Source organism: Salmo trutta, chromosome 17 (genome assembly GCF_901001165.1).
Source record: "Salmo trutta chromosome 17, fSalTru1.1, whole genome shotgun sequence".
NCBI classification, from domain to species: Eukaryota; Metazoa; Chordata; class Actinopteri; order Salmoniformes; family Salmonidae; genus Salmo; species Salmo trutta.
Genome location: NC_042973.1, coordinates 38,386,811 through 38,403,147, shown reverse-complemented (window position 1 = coordinate 38,403,147; position 16,337 = coordinate 38,386,811). Strand labels below are relative to the sequence as shown.

At 42.0% G+C, this 16,337-nt stretch overlaps 1 protein-coding gene across 2 annotated transcripts; it reads left to right on the top strand.

Moving 5' to 3' along the window:
- The first annotated feature begins 596 nt into the window (after positions 1-596).
- On the top strand, positions 597-10,767 carry LOC115152151 (uncharacterized). 2 transcript variants are annotated; one of them, XM_029696712.1, is made up of 14 exons: positions 602-702; positions 1,098-1,158; positions 2,541-2,634; positions 2,723-2,810; positions 3,167-3,518; positions 3,715-3,808; positions 4,098-4,185; positions 5,106-5,430; positions 8,320-8,413; positions 8,516-8,603; positions 8,782-9,106; positions 9,235-9,328; positions 9,422-9,509; positions 9,694-10,767. In XM_029696712.1, the coding sequence occupies exons 2-14, from the start codon at positions 1,107-1,109 to the stop codon at positions 10,300-10,302; spliced, it is 2,391 nt and encodes a 796-aa protein (XP_029552572.1). In that variant the 5' UTR covers positions 602-702; positions 1,098-1,106; the 3' UTR covers positions 10,303-10,767. The 2 variants fall into 2 exon arrangements, with proteins under 2 accessions (XP_029552573.1, XP_029552572.1); XM_029696713.1 differs by lacking the exon at positions 2,541-2,634 and having other exon boundaries at positions 597-1,158.
- Positions 10,768-16,337: the final 5,570 nt, after the last annotated feature.

Here is a 16,337-nt window from a genome sequence, read left to right as displayed (position 1 = left end):
AAGAAATCTGTTTATTTTTTAACGGTAGATATTTTTCCCGTTTGCTCTCCATAAAAGCTAGGTAAGGAGGCAAATTATGCCTTTGCAGCCTGGATGGAGGATGCTTTATGTACGAGCCGGTCCACAAGTGGATTACCTCGAATGCACACCAAGTTCAGACGATACTGAGACTCCTGACCGGCTGCCTAGGCTACACATTGGCTTTTTCACCGACACCCGATAGTAAGGGCGAAATGTTTCGTGTCCCTATTTTAACAGGACGGTCCTTAACGTCGTTCAGATGGCTAGCTACTGTTAGTCGTTAGCTAGATTTTAAGATTGAGTTGAAAGAAGTATTGTAAACCGCATTGACAATTAGTACCGAAAATGTTTCCGTTAACACAAACTGTTGAAAAGATGTTATTATCCTCGGAATATGCTAGATTTGTTGTTTTAAAAGCTAGCTTGTTCTCAAACAACGATGAGGCGATGTGTCGACCTCACGGTTGTGGAAGTGGGAACAAACATTTGGTTCCTGATGCCGTTGTTCTTGTACCCCATGCTACAGGGTTACGCCACAGGAAAAAACCAATCATATTCGTTGAATACATGACACTCCTCCCCCTGATCGTAATAGGGTGCACCCTTCTCGGATCATGCACAACCCTAACTAGATAGATAGGAATACAGAAGAAAAACTGCATAACAACTTTTGTTAAAAATGTGAGTGTTTTTTGTGTAACCCTTTCACTTTGGTACCAACTCGAAATACTTATAACAGACGAATTTACTGGGTGTAGAAAATAGGAAATTGTTTTGACTATTATCCTGCTAGGGGGTTGGGTTGTCGTAACTAGCTACTTGATACCAAACGTTAGCTGCTAGCTAGCTAAACAACTAATCAAGGGCTGGCAAATCCTACATTCTTTGTTGACAAATTGCCCCGTACATTTGAGAAATAACCATTTCCCGAAGAGGAAAAATACCGACTATCAAACTTAAGGAGCTGGCGGATGCTGGATAGCTAACTACCACTGCCTACTAAGCTATTCTTATCCTCCTGGATGGCAAGCTTGTGTGCATGAGCACGCTTCCTTCCTGTACGTTCTATTCTCTAGCTGGTGCAAATGGAGTCAACGATGGACCCAACGCCTAATGTCACAGATAACTTGTATAAAAGTAAGTAGTAAATGTTATTAGCTATTTTCTTTCGTCTCATTTAGTTACCTACCATAAGGTAAATTGTCACATGCATGCAACTGCAGGCTGTTGTGCTAGTGAAGTAATTTATTGAATGGGTTGTTTTTATCCCCTCTGCTTCCGTTGTAGCGATACACAACATGGCCAAAAGTACGTGGACACCTCTTCAAATTAGTGGATTCGGCTATTTCATCCACACCCGTTGCTGACAGGTGTTTAAAATCGAGCACACAGCCATACAATCTCCATAGACAAACACTGGCAGTAGAATGGCCCGTACTGAAGAGCTCAGTGACTTTCAACGTGGCACCGTCATAGGATGCCACCTTTCCAACAAGTCAGTTTGTCAAATTCCTGCCCTGCAAATTTCTGCCCCGGTCAACTGTTACTGCTGTTATTGTGAAGTGGCTCAGCCGCAAAGTGGTAGGTCACACAACGGGGCCGCCGAGTGCTGAAGCACGTAGACACTCACTACCGAGTTCCAAACTGCCTCTGGAAGCAATGTCTGCACAAGAACTAGAGCTGTTCATTGGGAGCTTCATGAAATGGGTTTCCAGGGCCAAGCAGCCGCACACAAGCCTAAGATCGCCATATGCAATGCCAAGAATCGGCTGGAGTGGTGTAAAGCTTTCCGCCATTAGCCTGGAGTAGTGGAAATGCGTTCTCTGGATTGATGAATCACGCTTCACCATCTAGCAGACCAATGGACGAAACTGGGTTTGCGGATGCCAATAGAACCTACCTGCCCGAATGCATAGTGCCAACTGTAAAGTTTGGTGGAGGAGGAATAATGGTCTGGGGCTGTTTTTTATGGTTCCGGCTAAGCCCCATAGTTCCAGTGAAGGGAAATCTTAACGCTACAGCATAAATTACATTCTTGACGATTTTGTGCTTCAAAATTTGTGGCAACAGTTTGGGGAAGGTCCTTTCCTGTTTCAGCATGACAATGCCCCTGTGCACAAAGCAAGGTCCATACAGAAATGGTTTGTCAAAATCGGTGTGGAAAAACTTGACTGGCCTGCAGAGTCCTGACCTCAACCCCATCTTTGGGATGAATTGGAACGCCGACTGTGAGCCAGGCCTAATCGCCCAACATCAGTGCCCAACTTTACTTATGCTCTTGTGGCTGAATGGAAGCAAGTCCCTGTAGCAATGTTCCAACATCTAGTGGAACGCCGTCCCAGAAGAGTGGAGGCTGTTATAGCAGCAAAGGGGGGACCAGCTCCATATTAATGCCCATGATTTTGGAATGAGATGTTCGACTTTCAGGTGTCCACTTACTTTTGGCTGCAACTAGTGTATCTAGTTGCAGCAAGCTATGGACTATTAGGTGATTACAATCCAATGTGTTTTGTTTACAGTGACTGAAGAGGACGTCAAGAGGTTAATAGAACTGCGTTCCTCCAATGAGGCTCTTTTCACAGGAAAAAGAAATGCTGCCAAGGTTGCCTGGAAGTATGTGAGGGTTGTCATATGTATGAAATTGTATACACCAGTATACCACAATCAGGGTTGTAACTGTTTTCTATCTTTAACTGTGCAGTGCAATTCTAAAGGGATTAGGTCTTGAGGGAAAGCTGACAGCTGACCAGATTGCCAAAAAGTGGGAAAATCTGAAGACTAGATACAAGGTAAAGTGTGTGTGTGTGTGTGTGTGTGTGTGTGTGTGTGTGTGTGTGCGCACTTGGAAGAATGAAGTTGGGTGTTTACTGATATTGTAAATATTTACTGATCATGTCATCAAAACAAAAAAGCTTCATCCCAGCAGAGGAGGCTGGTGGGAGGAGCTATAGGAGGAAATGCTGATTGTAATGGCTGGAATGGAATTAATGGAACAGAATCAAATGTGTGGTTTCCATATGTTTGATACCGTTCCATGAATTCCATTCCAGCCATTACAATGAGCCTGTCCTCTTATAGCTCCTCCCACCAGCCTCCTCTGCATCCCAGTCATAGTCCCACTTCTGTATTTGTCTTTTTCAATTAGGATTTAAAATACCCTTTTCTTGGGAAGGACACTGTTTCTACTAGCATAGCCTCCTGGCCATGGTTCCAACTTATGGATGAGGCCATGGAAGGACGCCTCTTCAACAGCGCCCACGTTTTGGCGGTGGAATCTTTGTGTGGTGAGGATCCGGGTGCTCCCTCGCCATTAACCAACGAGAGAGAACAGGGGACCGAGGGTGCTGACATTTTGGAGTTCTTGATAAAAACGGAGATGGAGGACAGTGCAGGGACAGGGAACTTAGAAAACAATGCAACAGTTAACACTGATGCAACTCAGACTGGGGCCCCTACTACTATGGGCTGGCGAAGAATGTCAGAATGCTCATATAAAAGTAAGTGAGCTGCGCATACTCTGTGATTGTGTTGACAGTTAATGATTTATGCAACCTTTATTTGTCCAGGAGGTCTGTCTAGATTCTAGGTCTTTAGTAATTGTAGTTATTGATTGTTAGCAAGCTTGCTGCAAAAATAGTGTTACTTGATACAAGGTAATCATTCATATTACTGATATTGTTTCTTGCTCAACAGTGACAGAGCAGGAGACGGAGAGAATGATAAAGCTGCGTGCCGTGAATGAGGCCCTCTTCACAGGCAGAAAACATACCGCTAAGCCAGCCTGGAGGTGAATATGTCTTGGATGGGCAGATGCAGACCATATTTTTGCCCAGAACACTCTGTTATCGTCTGTCCCTAATCCACCCTAGCTCTTTCACACTTACATATGTCTAAAAGGACTGGATAGGCTAGCTAGGAAGACATTTTTACCTATCAGAAGGTAAAATGGAGATATTACCCTATTGCTTACACCTATTTGATCATTTCAGATTTCACTTAGTGTCCTAAGTGAGAATTGGTTTGCAAATGATTGTCTCAAGTTAACCATTGTTGTTTGTCTCCATGTTTTCCTGCAGAGCTATTTTGAATGTGTTGGGTCTTCAGGGAAAGGTGACTACTGACCAGCTAGCCAAAAAGTGGGATAATCTCAAGAGGCGATATAAGGTAGTGTGAGAGAGTGATGGCAGTACTCAACTAGTGCATTTGTGTACTGTAATTTCCGGACTATTAAGCGCACCTGAATATAAGCTGCACCCACTGAATTAAAAAATAAATAATATTTTGAACATAAATAAGCCGCACATGTCTATAAGCCGCAGGTGCCTACCGGTACATTGAAACAAATTAACTTTACACAGGCTTTAACGAAACACGGCTTGTAACAAAAATAAATAGGCTTTAACGAAACACGGCTTGTAACAAAAAATGTAAAATTAGCAGTAAGCTTTAGTTGTCTTTTTGCACTGAGTCAATTCCTCACGCTGCTGTTTCCAACGTCTTACCATCGACTCATTAAGACCAAGCTCCCGTGCAGCAGCTCTATTCCCTTTTCCAACAGCCAGATCAATCGCCTTCAACTTGAAAAAGCTGCATCATATGCATTTCTCCGTGTCTTTGCCATGATGAGGTTGACAAAATGACTACCGTAATCAGAATGATGGGACGTTTGAGAGCGCTCGATTTAATCTAAACAGTAAACAAAAAAGTTGTTTGACCGTAACCCGTTCGGCAATTTCATTGGTCTAATGAAAGCTTCATGCCGCCAAAAAACTGAGCACGTCACAAAATGTGTTTTTTTAATATATTTTTTTAAATAGAAAGCGGGAAAAATCCATATATTAGCCGCGTCATTGTTTAAGCCGCGAAGTTCAAAAGCCTGGGAAAAAAGTTGCGGCTTATAGTCCGGAATTTACGGTATGTAACTTGTATTAGTGAACTTTTAGTGTAGTCTATAAGAAACATTCTCCTAGTCTCCTGAAGTTATTATTGATTCACAATCTATCTCGCATCACCTCCTGCACAAATCTCCTCTCAATTCCACTCCACACTGCTCTGTCCACTGTGTTGTTCCTCTTTTGGTGCAGGAGTTGAAATGTCCAGCCCGCGGCATGGAGAGCAACCCAAATTCCTGGCCCTGGTTCTACCGCATGAATGATGCTGTCGAGGGGCGTTTCGCCGGCTGCGCCCCCATCCTGACGCCAGTAGTAGAGGAGGGTGATGAGGAGTTTGAGCCCTCTCCACCACCGAGGAAGAGGGCTCGTCGGACACCAGGGAGGGGGGGGATGTCGGAGTTCTTGACAGAGTCAGAAATGGATGAACTGGTAGAAACGGAGGATAGGAACGGTGCAGCCATGTTCCCAGGGGCCGCCATAGGGGAGTATCACAGGACCACGGAATTCTCATATAAGCGTGAGTGATGTTTTTCCTTTTTTAAAGGGACGATTTGCTCAAAATACAAAATGACTACAAAATCAATATGATTTCCCACATAGGCTGGTATTGGTTGACCCAGACAGTTTTTAAAGTGCATGTTTGAGCTATTTAGTTACGTTCACCATCTTGTGACCCTAAGCCTTATGAATTATTGGTAATATGCTAACTAGTAGCAACAATAACTGATTAACAGCTTCTATCTCCAGGCCATCACTGTTAAACAGTTACCACTAGCCGACATCCGCCCAGTACCCTGCCCTGAACCTTGGACACTGCCACTACCCGGCTACCACCCAGTACTCTACCCTGCACTCTAGAGACTGCTGCCCTATGTACATAGTCATTGAACACTGGTCACTTTAATAATGTTTACATACTGTTTTATCCACTTTATATGTATATACTGTTTTCTAGTAATGGCTCATCCTATATAACTACTGCTATATACACCTTTTCTATTCGCAGACAATCCATACCGTCTATACACACCATTCGCATACATATAGTACCTGTCAAAAGTTTGGACACACCTACTCATTCCAGGGTTTTGCTTTATTTCTACTATTTTCTACATTGTAGAATAATGGTGAAGACATCAACTCTATGAAAACATATGGAATCATGTAGTAACCAAAAAAGTGTTAAATCAAAATAATTTTTACATTTGAGATTCTTCAAAGTAGCCTTCCTTTGCCGTGATGACAGCTTTGCATATGCTTGGCATTCTCTCAACCATGAGGTAGTCACCTGGAAAGCATTTCAATTGACAGGTGTGCCTTTAAAAGTTAATTTGTGGAATTTCTTTCCTCAATGTGTTTGAGCCAATCAGTTGTGTTGTGACAAGGTAGGGGTGGTAAACAGAAAATAGCCCTACTTGGTAAAAGACCAAGTCCATATTATGGCAAGACCAGTTCAAATAAGCAAAGAGAAACGACAGTCTGTTACTTTAAGACATGAAGGTCAGTCAATGCGGAAAATGTCAAGAACTTTGAGTGTTTCTTCAAGTGCAGTCGCAAAAACCCCCAAGCCCTATGATGAAACTGGCTCTCATGAGGACCGCCACAGGAAAGGAAGACCCAGAGGTACCTCTGCTGTAGAGGATAAGTTCATTAGAGTTACCAGCCTCAGAAATTGCAGCCCAAATAAATGCTTCAGAGTTCAAGTAACTGACACATCTCAACATCAACTGTTCAGAGAAACCACTACTAAAGCACACCAATAAGAAGAGACTTGCTTGGGCCAAGAACGATGATCAATGGACATTAGACCGGTGGAAATCTGTCCTTTGGTCTGATGAGTCCAAATTTGAAATGTTTGGTTCCAAACACCGTGTCTTTGTGAGACGCAGAGTAGGTGAATGGATGATCTCTGCATGTGGGGTTCCCACCGTTAAGCATGGAGGAGGTGTGGGGGTGCTTTGCTAGTGACACTCAGTGATTTCTTTAGAATTCAAGGCGCGCTTAACCAGCATGGCTACCACCGCATTCTGCAGCGATACGCCTTCCCATCTGTTTTGGGCTTAGTGGGACTATCATTTGTTTTTCAACAGGACAATGACCCAACACACCTCCAGGCTGTGTAAGGGCTATTTGACCAAGAAGGAGAGTGATGGAGTACTGCATCAGTTGACCTGGCCTCCACAATCACCCGACCTCAACCACATTGAAATGATTTGGAATGAGTTGGACCACGGAGTGAAGGACAAGCAGGCAACAAGTGCCCAGATTATTGGTGAACTGCTTCTAGACTGTTGGAAAAGCATTCCAGGTGAAGCTGGTTGAGAGAATGCCAAGACTGCAAAGCTGTCAAGGCAAAGGGTGGCTACTTTGAAGAATCTCAAATATAGCACTTTCTTTGTTTACTACATGATTCCGTATGTGTTATTTCATAGTTTTGATGCCTTCACTATTATTCTACAATGTAGAAAATAGTATATATAAAAAATATTTTAAAAACTGGTACATTATACATTTACACTGAGTATACAAAACATTAAGAACACCTGCTCTTTCCATGACATAGACTGACCAGGTGAATGCTATGATCCCTTATTGATGCCACTTGTTAAATCCACTTAAATCAGTGTAGATGAAAGGAGGAGATGGGTTAATGGAGGATTTTTAAGCCTTGAGACAATTGAGACATGGATTGTATATGTGTGCCATTCAGAGCGTGAATGGGCAAGACAAAATAACTGTGAAGAACTGTAACACTGCTGGGTTTTTCACGCTCCACAGTTTCCTATATGTATCAAGAATGGTCCACCACCCAAAGGACATCCAGCTGACTTGACACAACTGTGGGAAGCATTGGAGTCAACATGGCCCATGGGGGGGAGTGCAACTCAAAATTAGGAAGGTTTTACTAATGTTTGGTATTCTCAGTGTATACTGTGGTCCTGAAGTTAATTTCCTGTAGTACTATCCATTTTGCCATGGGGGTTTTGTTCTGTGTATTTAAATACTGTATTCTCAAAAGCGCATTCTATTGCATTTTAGTTAGTTTAAACGCCGCATATTTATGTATATACTGGATTCTTGACAAGGCTCACTAATATATCTACTGTGTAAATTCATTGTGTGTGTGTGTGTGTATATATGCGTATAGATTGCATTTGGGTTACAGTGCTATTTGGGTGGTTAACTGGATTCATTCGGACATTTTCTTGTTTTTTATATGTATTTGTGTACTTGATTTACATTTTACTACATTGTTAGGAGCTATTATCATAAGCATTTCGCTGCACCCACTATAGCATCTGCTAAACCGTGTACGCGACTGATTTAACTTTGATTTGAACAAGTTACTTCGATAACACGTCTTTGTGAAGAATAACGCTAGTTGTTATATTTGCTTGCATTACAGTGACTGAGGAGGACACCAAGAGATTGATAGAGCTGCGTGCTTCTAATGAGGCTCTTTTCACAGGAAAGAGAAATACTGCCAAGCCTGCTTGGAGGTGAGTTGGCTTGTGTTGGAAGAAAGTATTTGGCTAAATAAAAATCTGCTATTTCCAGTCAATGTACTCGGTTTATTTTGTAAATCCCTTATTTCTCTGCAGGGCAATAGTAAAAGAGATGGGCCTCGCAGGCAAGTTGTCTGCTGATCAGGTCTCTAAAAAGTGGGACAACCTGAAGACAAAATTCAAGGTAACGTAACTAGTGTGTGTCTATGTACAATCTCACCCTATTTGTCAGAGCCTGTGTGTTTACTTGCACATGTATGTAAACATCCATGCTTATTTGTGGGACCGGAGGATGGGTACCAGAGAATGGGTAAGTCTAAGTTTTATCTCCCAATAAGTTTAGATCTTCTTTTGTCCTTTAGGACTTGAAGTACCCGCCACGTGGCATGGAGAACCAGAGCAGCCCTGCCTCCTGGCCTTGGTTCCAACTTATGAATGATGCCTTCGAGGGCCGACTGGCCGGGAGAGCCCCCAAAATAACGCCTGTATGGATGAGCGAGGAAGACTACTTGTTTGTATCCTCGCCGTTGCCTACAGAGAGAGACCCGTGTCCCATGCCAGAGAGTAGTGGGATTTCGGAGCTGGACGAGGCAATGGGACCAGGGGACACAGATGTGGATGGAACGGTTACGTTCATCGATGCCAGTGGAGAGGAGTGCCCCACACCTTTGGAATTCTCCTATAAAAGTCAGTACCATTTCTTCATGTCTCAGAATGTACTTTTTAAGGAGGATAAAATAGACTTTTTAAAATGTATGCATGTTGACAAGATATGAGGTAAACAAATATCCACTTTATTTTTGTTTTGATGACAGTGACAGAGCAGGATACGAGGAGGCTGATCAAGTTACGGGCTGCCAATGAGGTTCTCTTCACTGGGAGGCGAAATGCTGCCAAGACTGCATGGAAGTTAGTAGGATTTAGTATGAAAATAAATGTCAACGACAAAGCAATGAAGTCAGATATGCATTATCAAAACTCATTGATCATGTTTGTGTGCAGGGCCATTTTAAAAGAGTTGGGTCTCCTGGGAAAGGTGTCAACTTACCAGGTGGCCAAGAAGTGGGACAACTTAAAGAGGAGATATAAGGTAAACGATCAAGTGTTTGTTTGCTGCTAATGTGTGCAACATGAAATAAACCAAACTGTAAGTGGATAGAAATCTGTCTCTTTAGCGAAGGACCAATCCTTCCTAATGCACATGCATTGCTCAAACACTGTAGTCTGCTCTGTGTTTGTGTTCTATAATTTATCTCCTGTTGTTCTCTGAACAGGACCTGAAGTACCCTCCTGTGGGCATGGAGAGCATGGCAGACAATGCTGCTTCCTGGCCATGGTTCTACCTCATGAACGAGGCCATGGAGGGGCGCCTCGCTGCCAGCGGACCTGTCCTGACCCCTATAACGGAGGGCGACGACCCAAAGCCTTCCCCTTCGCAGCCCGTTCGAAGTAGAGGACGCCCGTTGCTGGACAGGGGCGACACCACACTGGAGTATGACCAAGAGATGTATGCGGACCCCGCCACAGAGGAGTGCCACCGGGCCACAGCGGAGTGTGAGAGGGCCCTGAGAGAAGAAAGGTTGGGTAGGGGGCCAGCTGGGGCCACTGCTGCTCACAAGGGAGTGACACTGGAGAGAGAGTGGGAGATGGTGGAGAGGGAGAGGGCAGCGATAGAGGGGGATAGAGCGGCAGTGGACAGAGAGCGGCAGTGGCTGGAGAGCGAGAGAGCCAACTTGGCAAGAGAGAGGATGCTGTTGGAACAGGACAGGATGGCCCTGGGGAGAGAGAGAGAGGTCTTTGAGAGCCAGAGGGCAGCAGTGGTGATGAACAGCGCTACAGTGGTTCACACTGGACACATCAACCACTGTGGGATGGGGATGTAGACTGATGTTGTAGACGGATTGGAAGCCAAGGACTGATCAAGAGCTTTCAAGTTACTTGGAGAACAGACTTTTCAGCATGTTTTCACCTTATTGGCTCGAGATTCATCTCTTTTTACACTATCTCTAAACTTAATGGTTTGTTCAACTAAACCAGTGAGAGATTTCAATCTGTGACACTGCTCACTTGTTTTGAATGATATTTGGAAATTTCTCTGTGTTGTATTTCTTTTGACAGAAAAGGCTAATGATATAAGCCTTAAAGTTTTTGTGATTTGACTCAGTTATTTCAATGACCTCATACCGTCTTTTCAGTCTTGGTAGCAATTACAGTATATTGTAATAAAAAAAAAATAAGCACCATAAGTGTGAGAACTGAACGCTTATAAAAGTACTAACTTTTCAAATGTCTCTGAAAGCTGTTTTCACTTTCAAACAATTAAAATGCTGTAAAGTACTGCTAAAAAAGTATGGAAGTGAATTATTGTTTGAAAAATCTAATCACGGTAGGGGACAGGGTTAAGTTGAGAATTTTTTTTTTTACATTTAGCATCACTCAAGGGAAATGTACAGTGCGTTCGGAAAGTATTCAGACCCCTTGACTTTCCACATTTTGTTACGTTACAGCCTTTTCTAAAAGGATGGAAAAACAATTTAATCAAATCTACACACAATACCCCATAATGACAAAGCAAAAACAGGTTTTACCCTTTTTTGCAAATTTATAAAAATTAAACTGATCACATTTACATAAATATTCAGACCCTTTGCGCAGTACTTTGTTGAAGCACCTTTGGCAGCGATTACATCCTCAAGTCTTCTTGGGTATGACGTTACAAGCTTGGCACACCTGTATTTGGGGAGTTTCTCCCATTCTTCTCTGCAGATCCTTTCAAGCTCTGTCAGGTTGGATGGGGAGTGTTGTTGCACAGCTATTTTCAGGTCTCTCCAGAGATGTTCAATCGGGTTCAAGTCTGGGCTCTGGCTGAGCCACTGATAAGGGAATTTATATGTTTAAGGTATTGACTAAAGAATTCCACCCTGAAGCATAATTGTTAGTTATAACATATATATAATGAATAATTAGAATGATAAACTTCAGTCCAATAAGGTTTGGTCGAGACAAGTAGAAATGTGTGTATGTGTGTGGTTTGGTCGAGACAAGTAGAAGTGTGTGTGTGTGTGTGTGTGTTTAAGAAAACACAGAACAATTAAACTATTCATGACCTGACCTGGTTAGAACTCTGGGAAACTTACGACAGGACAGGGAGTCCTGTCAAGGTTCGTCTAATCTCGGGAGGAGGGAACTGCCAGCTTGGAAGTGATAAACGAGTGTTGAGAACTATGAGGAAAGATACATCCCACCTACTGTTTGTGTGTGTGTGTGTGTGTGTGTGTGTAATCCTACTGTTTGTGTGTCGGTATGTGCGTGTATTAGGTAGGGAGGGAGTGAGTTATAAAATGACATGTCTTGTATTCTGGACTTTAGAACGTTCTCTGAATAAACTGTACGGACCTTTTGCATAAGCTGAGTCTTTGACGAATTATTATTAAACCCAGGGTCTTACAAACCTCGGGGATTGGTCAAAGCTTAAATAATTGTTAGTTATCATCATTGGGATTGAAAATTCTCGTGACAGCCACTCAAGGACTTTCAGAGTCTTGTCCCGAAGCCACTCCTGTGTTGTCTTGGCTGTGTGCTTACGGTCGTTGTCCTGTTGAATCTTCGCTCCAGTCGCAGGTCCTGAGCGCTCTGGAGCAGCTTTTCATCAAGGATCTCTCTGTACTTTGCGCCGTTCATCTTTCCCTCGATCCTGACTAGTCTCCCAGTCCCTGCCGCTGAAAAACATCCCCACAGCATGATCCTGCCACATTTTCCATGTACAGTGCCTTAAGAAAGTATTCATACCCCTTGACTTATTCCACATTTTGTGGAATACTAGTTTACATAGGTATTCAGACCCCTGAGTCAATACATGTTAAAATCACCTCTGACAGCGATTACAGCTGTGAGTCTTTCTGAGTACGTCTGTAAGAGCTTTGCACATATGGATTGTACAATATTTGCACATCATTTTTTTAGTTTCTTCAAGCTCTGTCAAGTTGGTTGTTGATCATTGGTAGACAGCCATTTCAAGTCTTGCCATAGATTTCCCAGACAATTTGAGTCAAAACTGTAACTACGCCACTCTGGTACATTCAATGTAGTCTTGGTAAGCAACTCCAGTGTATATTTGGCCTTGTGTTTTAGGTTATTGTCCTTATTCTAAAACTGATTAAATAGTATTTTTTCCCTCATTAATCGACACACAGTACCCCATAATGACAAAGCAAAAACTGTTTTTTAGAAATGTTAGCAAATAAATTAAAAACTGAAATATCACATTTACAAACCGTACCTACAGGGGTCTTAAAATTCTAAATCTAATGTCTAAATGATCCTTGGTATGACCATCTTAAAACAATTCAATATGTTAGCTTAGTAGAAATCCAACCCTGGGCTATAGGGCAGGAATATGACCCATTTGAAAAGATAAATGTTTCTTCCATAGTTCAGAGAGAAATTGACAATTCATTTTACAGCATCAGAACCTCAAAGTAACAGTATTTTAACATCTTCCAAGAATAGCTATTCATATACAATATGCAGCAGAAACAACATGTAATTAATATGACAACATCAGTTCATAATCTGTAAAAGTCCCACAAATCCTCCATTATGAAATGGGCCCCTGCCCATGGGGGAGTAGCAGCATAATGGGCCATGACAGACAGAGAGGGGACAGGGGAGACTTCACCTCATACCAGCGTGGATGAAATGATAACATTACTCAGACAAATCAAATCGAGCTTTATTTATACAGCACATTTAAGACATGGAATGCAACACAATGTGCTTCACAGGAAAAAATAAAAAACAATGAAAATAGAAACTCAAATATTTACTACACAACAAACATAAGAGGATAAAAACTAAAAAATAACAAACTGAACGACTAAAAAGCACCCTAAGGAAAAGAAAAGCTAAAAAGGTGTGTTTTAAGATCTCTTTTAAATTTGTCCACAGTTTCAGCTCCCTCAGGTTCTCTGGCAGGCTATTCCAGAGGCTGGGGGCATAATAACTGAAGGCATGCCTCTTGGTCCTAGGCTTTGAAGACCAGTGACAGTGGACCTGAGGGACCTACTGGGTACATAACTTAAAAGCATGTCTGACATGTATTGTGGTGCACAATTGGGAATTGATTTAAAAACCAATATAAGAATCTTAAAATGAATTCTTAAACTCACAAGCAGCCAGTGCAGAGACCTTAAAACGGGTGTAATGTGTGCTCTCCAACTCGTCTTGGTCAGTGCCTGTGCTGCAGCATTCTGTATGTTTTGCAGTTGACCAGACAGGTGAGCATTACAGTAGTCAACCCTACTTGTAATAGAAGCATGGATGAGTCTTTCTGTACCAGCCTGAGAGAGAAACGGCTGCACCTTGGCAATTTTTATTGCCCATGAATTAAAATGTGGGGCCATATTCTTAGATTCTCTCATTGTGCTTTAGCTCCAACAATAAGTACCTCGGTCTTTAGCTGGAGGAAATTTTGAGCCGTCCAAGTATTTCAATCACTAATACAGTCTAATAATGTTTCAGTGGAGCTAAAATCCTCTGGTGACACAGAAATGTAAAGTTGTGTATCGTCTGCGTAGCAGTGAAAATCAATGCTGTGCTTTCTGATAACTCTGTCAAGGGCTAACATAAAACTGAACAGTACCGGACCCAAAATCTAACTATGTGATATGTATTTTCTTTGAGTTATGTTCACCAAGGGTGACAAACTCTCGAAAGGTTCAATAGGTCCTAAACCAATTTAGGACCAACAGTGTCAAATGCAGCACTTAAATACAAGAGTAGGACAGAGAGCTGTTTGGCTTCTGTGTTGGCTCTAAGATAATTTACCACTTTAAGGCTGTCTCTATGCTGTGGTGGGCCCAAAAACAAGATTGGATTTTTTTTTAAATACAGTTTGCACTTAAATTATTTAGCGGTTTGTAAACCAATTTCTCCAGAATTTTGTTTCAAGCAGCACATAAGAACCATTAGTATAGCAAACATCATTAACAGTCCTCACATCAACCAAACAAACCAAATCCCATTATGCAGTGGCTTGCGAAAGTATTCACCCCCCTTGGCATTTTTCCTATTTTGTTGCCTTACCTGGAATTAAAATAGATTTTTTGGGGGGTTTGTATCATTTGATTTAGACAACATGCCTACCACTTTGAAGATGCAAAATATGTTTTATTGTGAAACAAACAAGAAATAAGACAAAAAAAACTGAACTTGAGCGTGCATAACTATTCACCCCCCCAAAGTCAATACTTTTTAGTGCCACCTTTTGCAACAATTCCAGCTGCAAGTCTCTTGGGGTATGCCTCTATAAGCTTGGCACATCTAGCCACTGGGATTTTTGCCCAATCTTCAAGAAAAAACTGCTCCAGCTCTTTTAAGTTGGATGGGTTTCACTGGTGTACAGCAATCTTTAAGTCATAGCACAGATTCTCAATTGGATTGAGGTTTGGACTTTGACTAGGCCATTCCAATTTAAATGTTTCCCCTTAAACCACTCAAGTGTTGCTTTAGCAGTATGCTTAGGGTCATTGTCTTGCTGGAAGGTGAACCTCTGTCCCAGTCTCAAATCTCTGGAAGACTAAAATAGGTTTCCCTCAAGAATTTCCCTGTATTTAGCTCCATCCATCCTTCCTTCAATTCTGACCAGTTTCCCAGTCCCTGCCGATGAAAAACATCCCCAAAGCATGATGCTGCTACCACCATGCTTCACTGTGGGGATGGTATTCTCGGGGTGATGAGAGGTGTTGGGTTTGTGCCAGACACAGTGTTTTCCTTGATGGCCAAAAAGCTCAATTGTAGTCTCATCTGACCAGAGTACCTTCTTTCATATGTTTGGGGAGTCTCCCACATGCCTTTTGGCGAACACCAAACGTGTTTGCTTATTTTTTTCTTTAGCAATTACTTTTTTTCTGGCTACTCTTCTGTAAAGCCCAACTCTGTGGAGTATATGGCTTAAAGTGGTCCTATGGACAGATACTCCAATCTCTGCTGTGGAGCTTTGCAGCTCCTTCAGGGTTATCTTTGGTCTCTTTGTTGCCTCTCTGATTAATGCCCTCCTTGCCTGGTCCGTGAGTTTTGGTGGGCAGCCCTCTCTTGGCAGGTTTGTTGTGGTGCCATATTCTTTCCAATTTATAATAATGGATTTAATGGTGCTCTGTGGGATGTTCAAAGTTTCGGATATTTTTTTATAACCCAACCCTGATCTGTACTTCTCCACAACTTTGTCCCTGACCTGTTTGGAGAGCTCCTTGGTCTTCATGGTGCCACTTGCTTGGCGGTGCCCCTTGCTTAGTGGTGTTGCAGACTCTGGGGCCTTTCAGAACAGGTGTTTATATACTGAGATCATGTGACAGATCATGATTGCTCACAGGTGGACTATATTTAACTAATTAGGTGACTTCTGAAGGTAATTGGTTGCACCAGATCTTATTTAGGGGCTTCATCGCAAATGGGGTGAATACATATGTACGCACCACTTTTCCATTTTTTTTTTTTTTATTTTTTTTTAAGCAAGTTATTTTTTTCATTTCACTTTGGATTATTTTGTGTATGTCCATGACATGAAATCCAAATTTAAAAAAAACATTTAAATGATAGGTTGTAATACAACAAAATAGGAAAAATGCCAAGGGGGATGAATACTTTTTCAAGGCACTGTAGATACTCTAGTCCAGTGGGCAGTAGTGAAAAAAGTACCCAATTGTCATACTTGAGTAAAAGTAAAGAAACCTAAGTAGAAAATGACAAAGTAAAAGTGAAAGTCACCCAGTATTTGGTGTTAGATATACTTAGTATCAAAAGTAAATGAAATTGTTAAATATATTTAAGTATCAAAAGTAAAAGTATGAATCATTTCACATTCCTTATATTAAGCAAACCAGACAGCACTATTTTCTTTTTTTATTTACGGATAGCCAGG

Bases quoted from the DNA above. Each gene is read 5' to 3' on its own strand.
- LOC115152151 (XM_029696712.1), top strand. From the start codon at position 1,107: ATGGAGTCAACGATGGACCCAACGCCTAATGTCACAGATAACTTGTAT. The intron at 2,635-2,722 runs GTATGTGAGGGT...TTAACTGTGCAG, and splicing joins GCTGCCAAGGTTGCCTGGAA to TGCAATTCTAAAGGGATTAG. The intron at 9,329-9,421 runs GTTAGTAGGATT...GTTTGTGTGCAG, and splicing joins GCTGCCAAGACTGCATGGAA to GGCCATTTTAAAAGAGTTGG.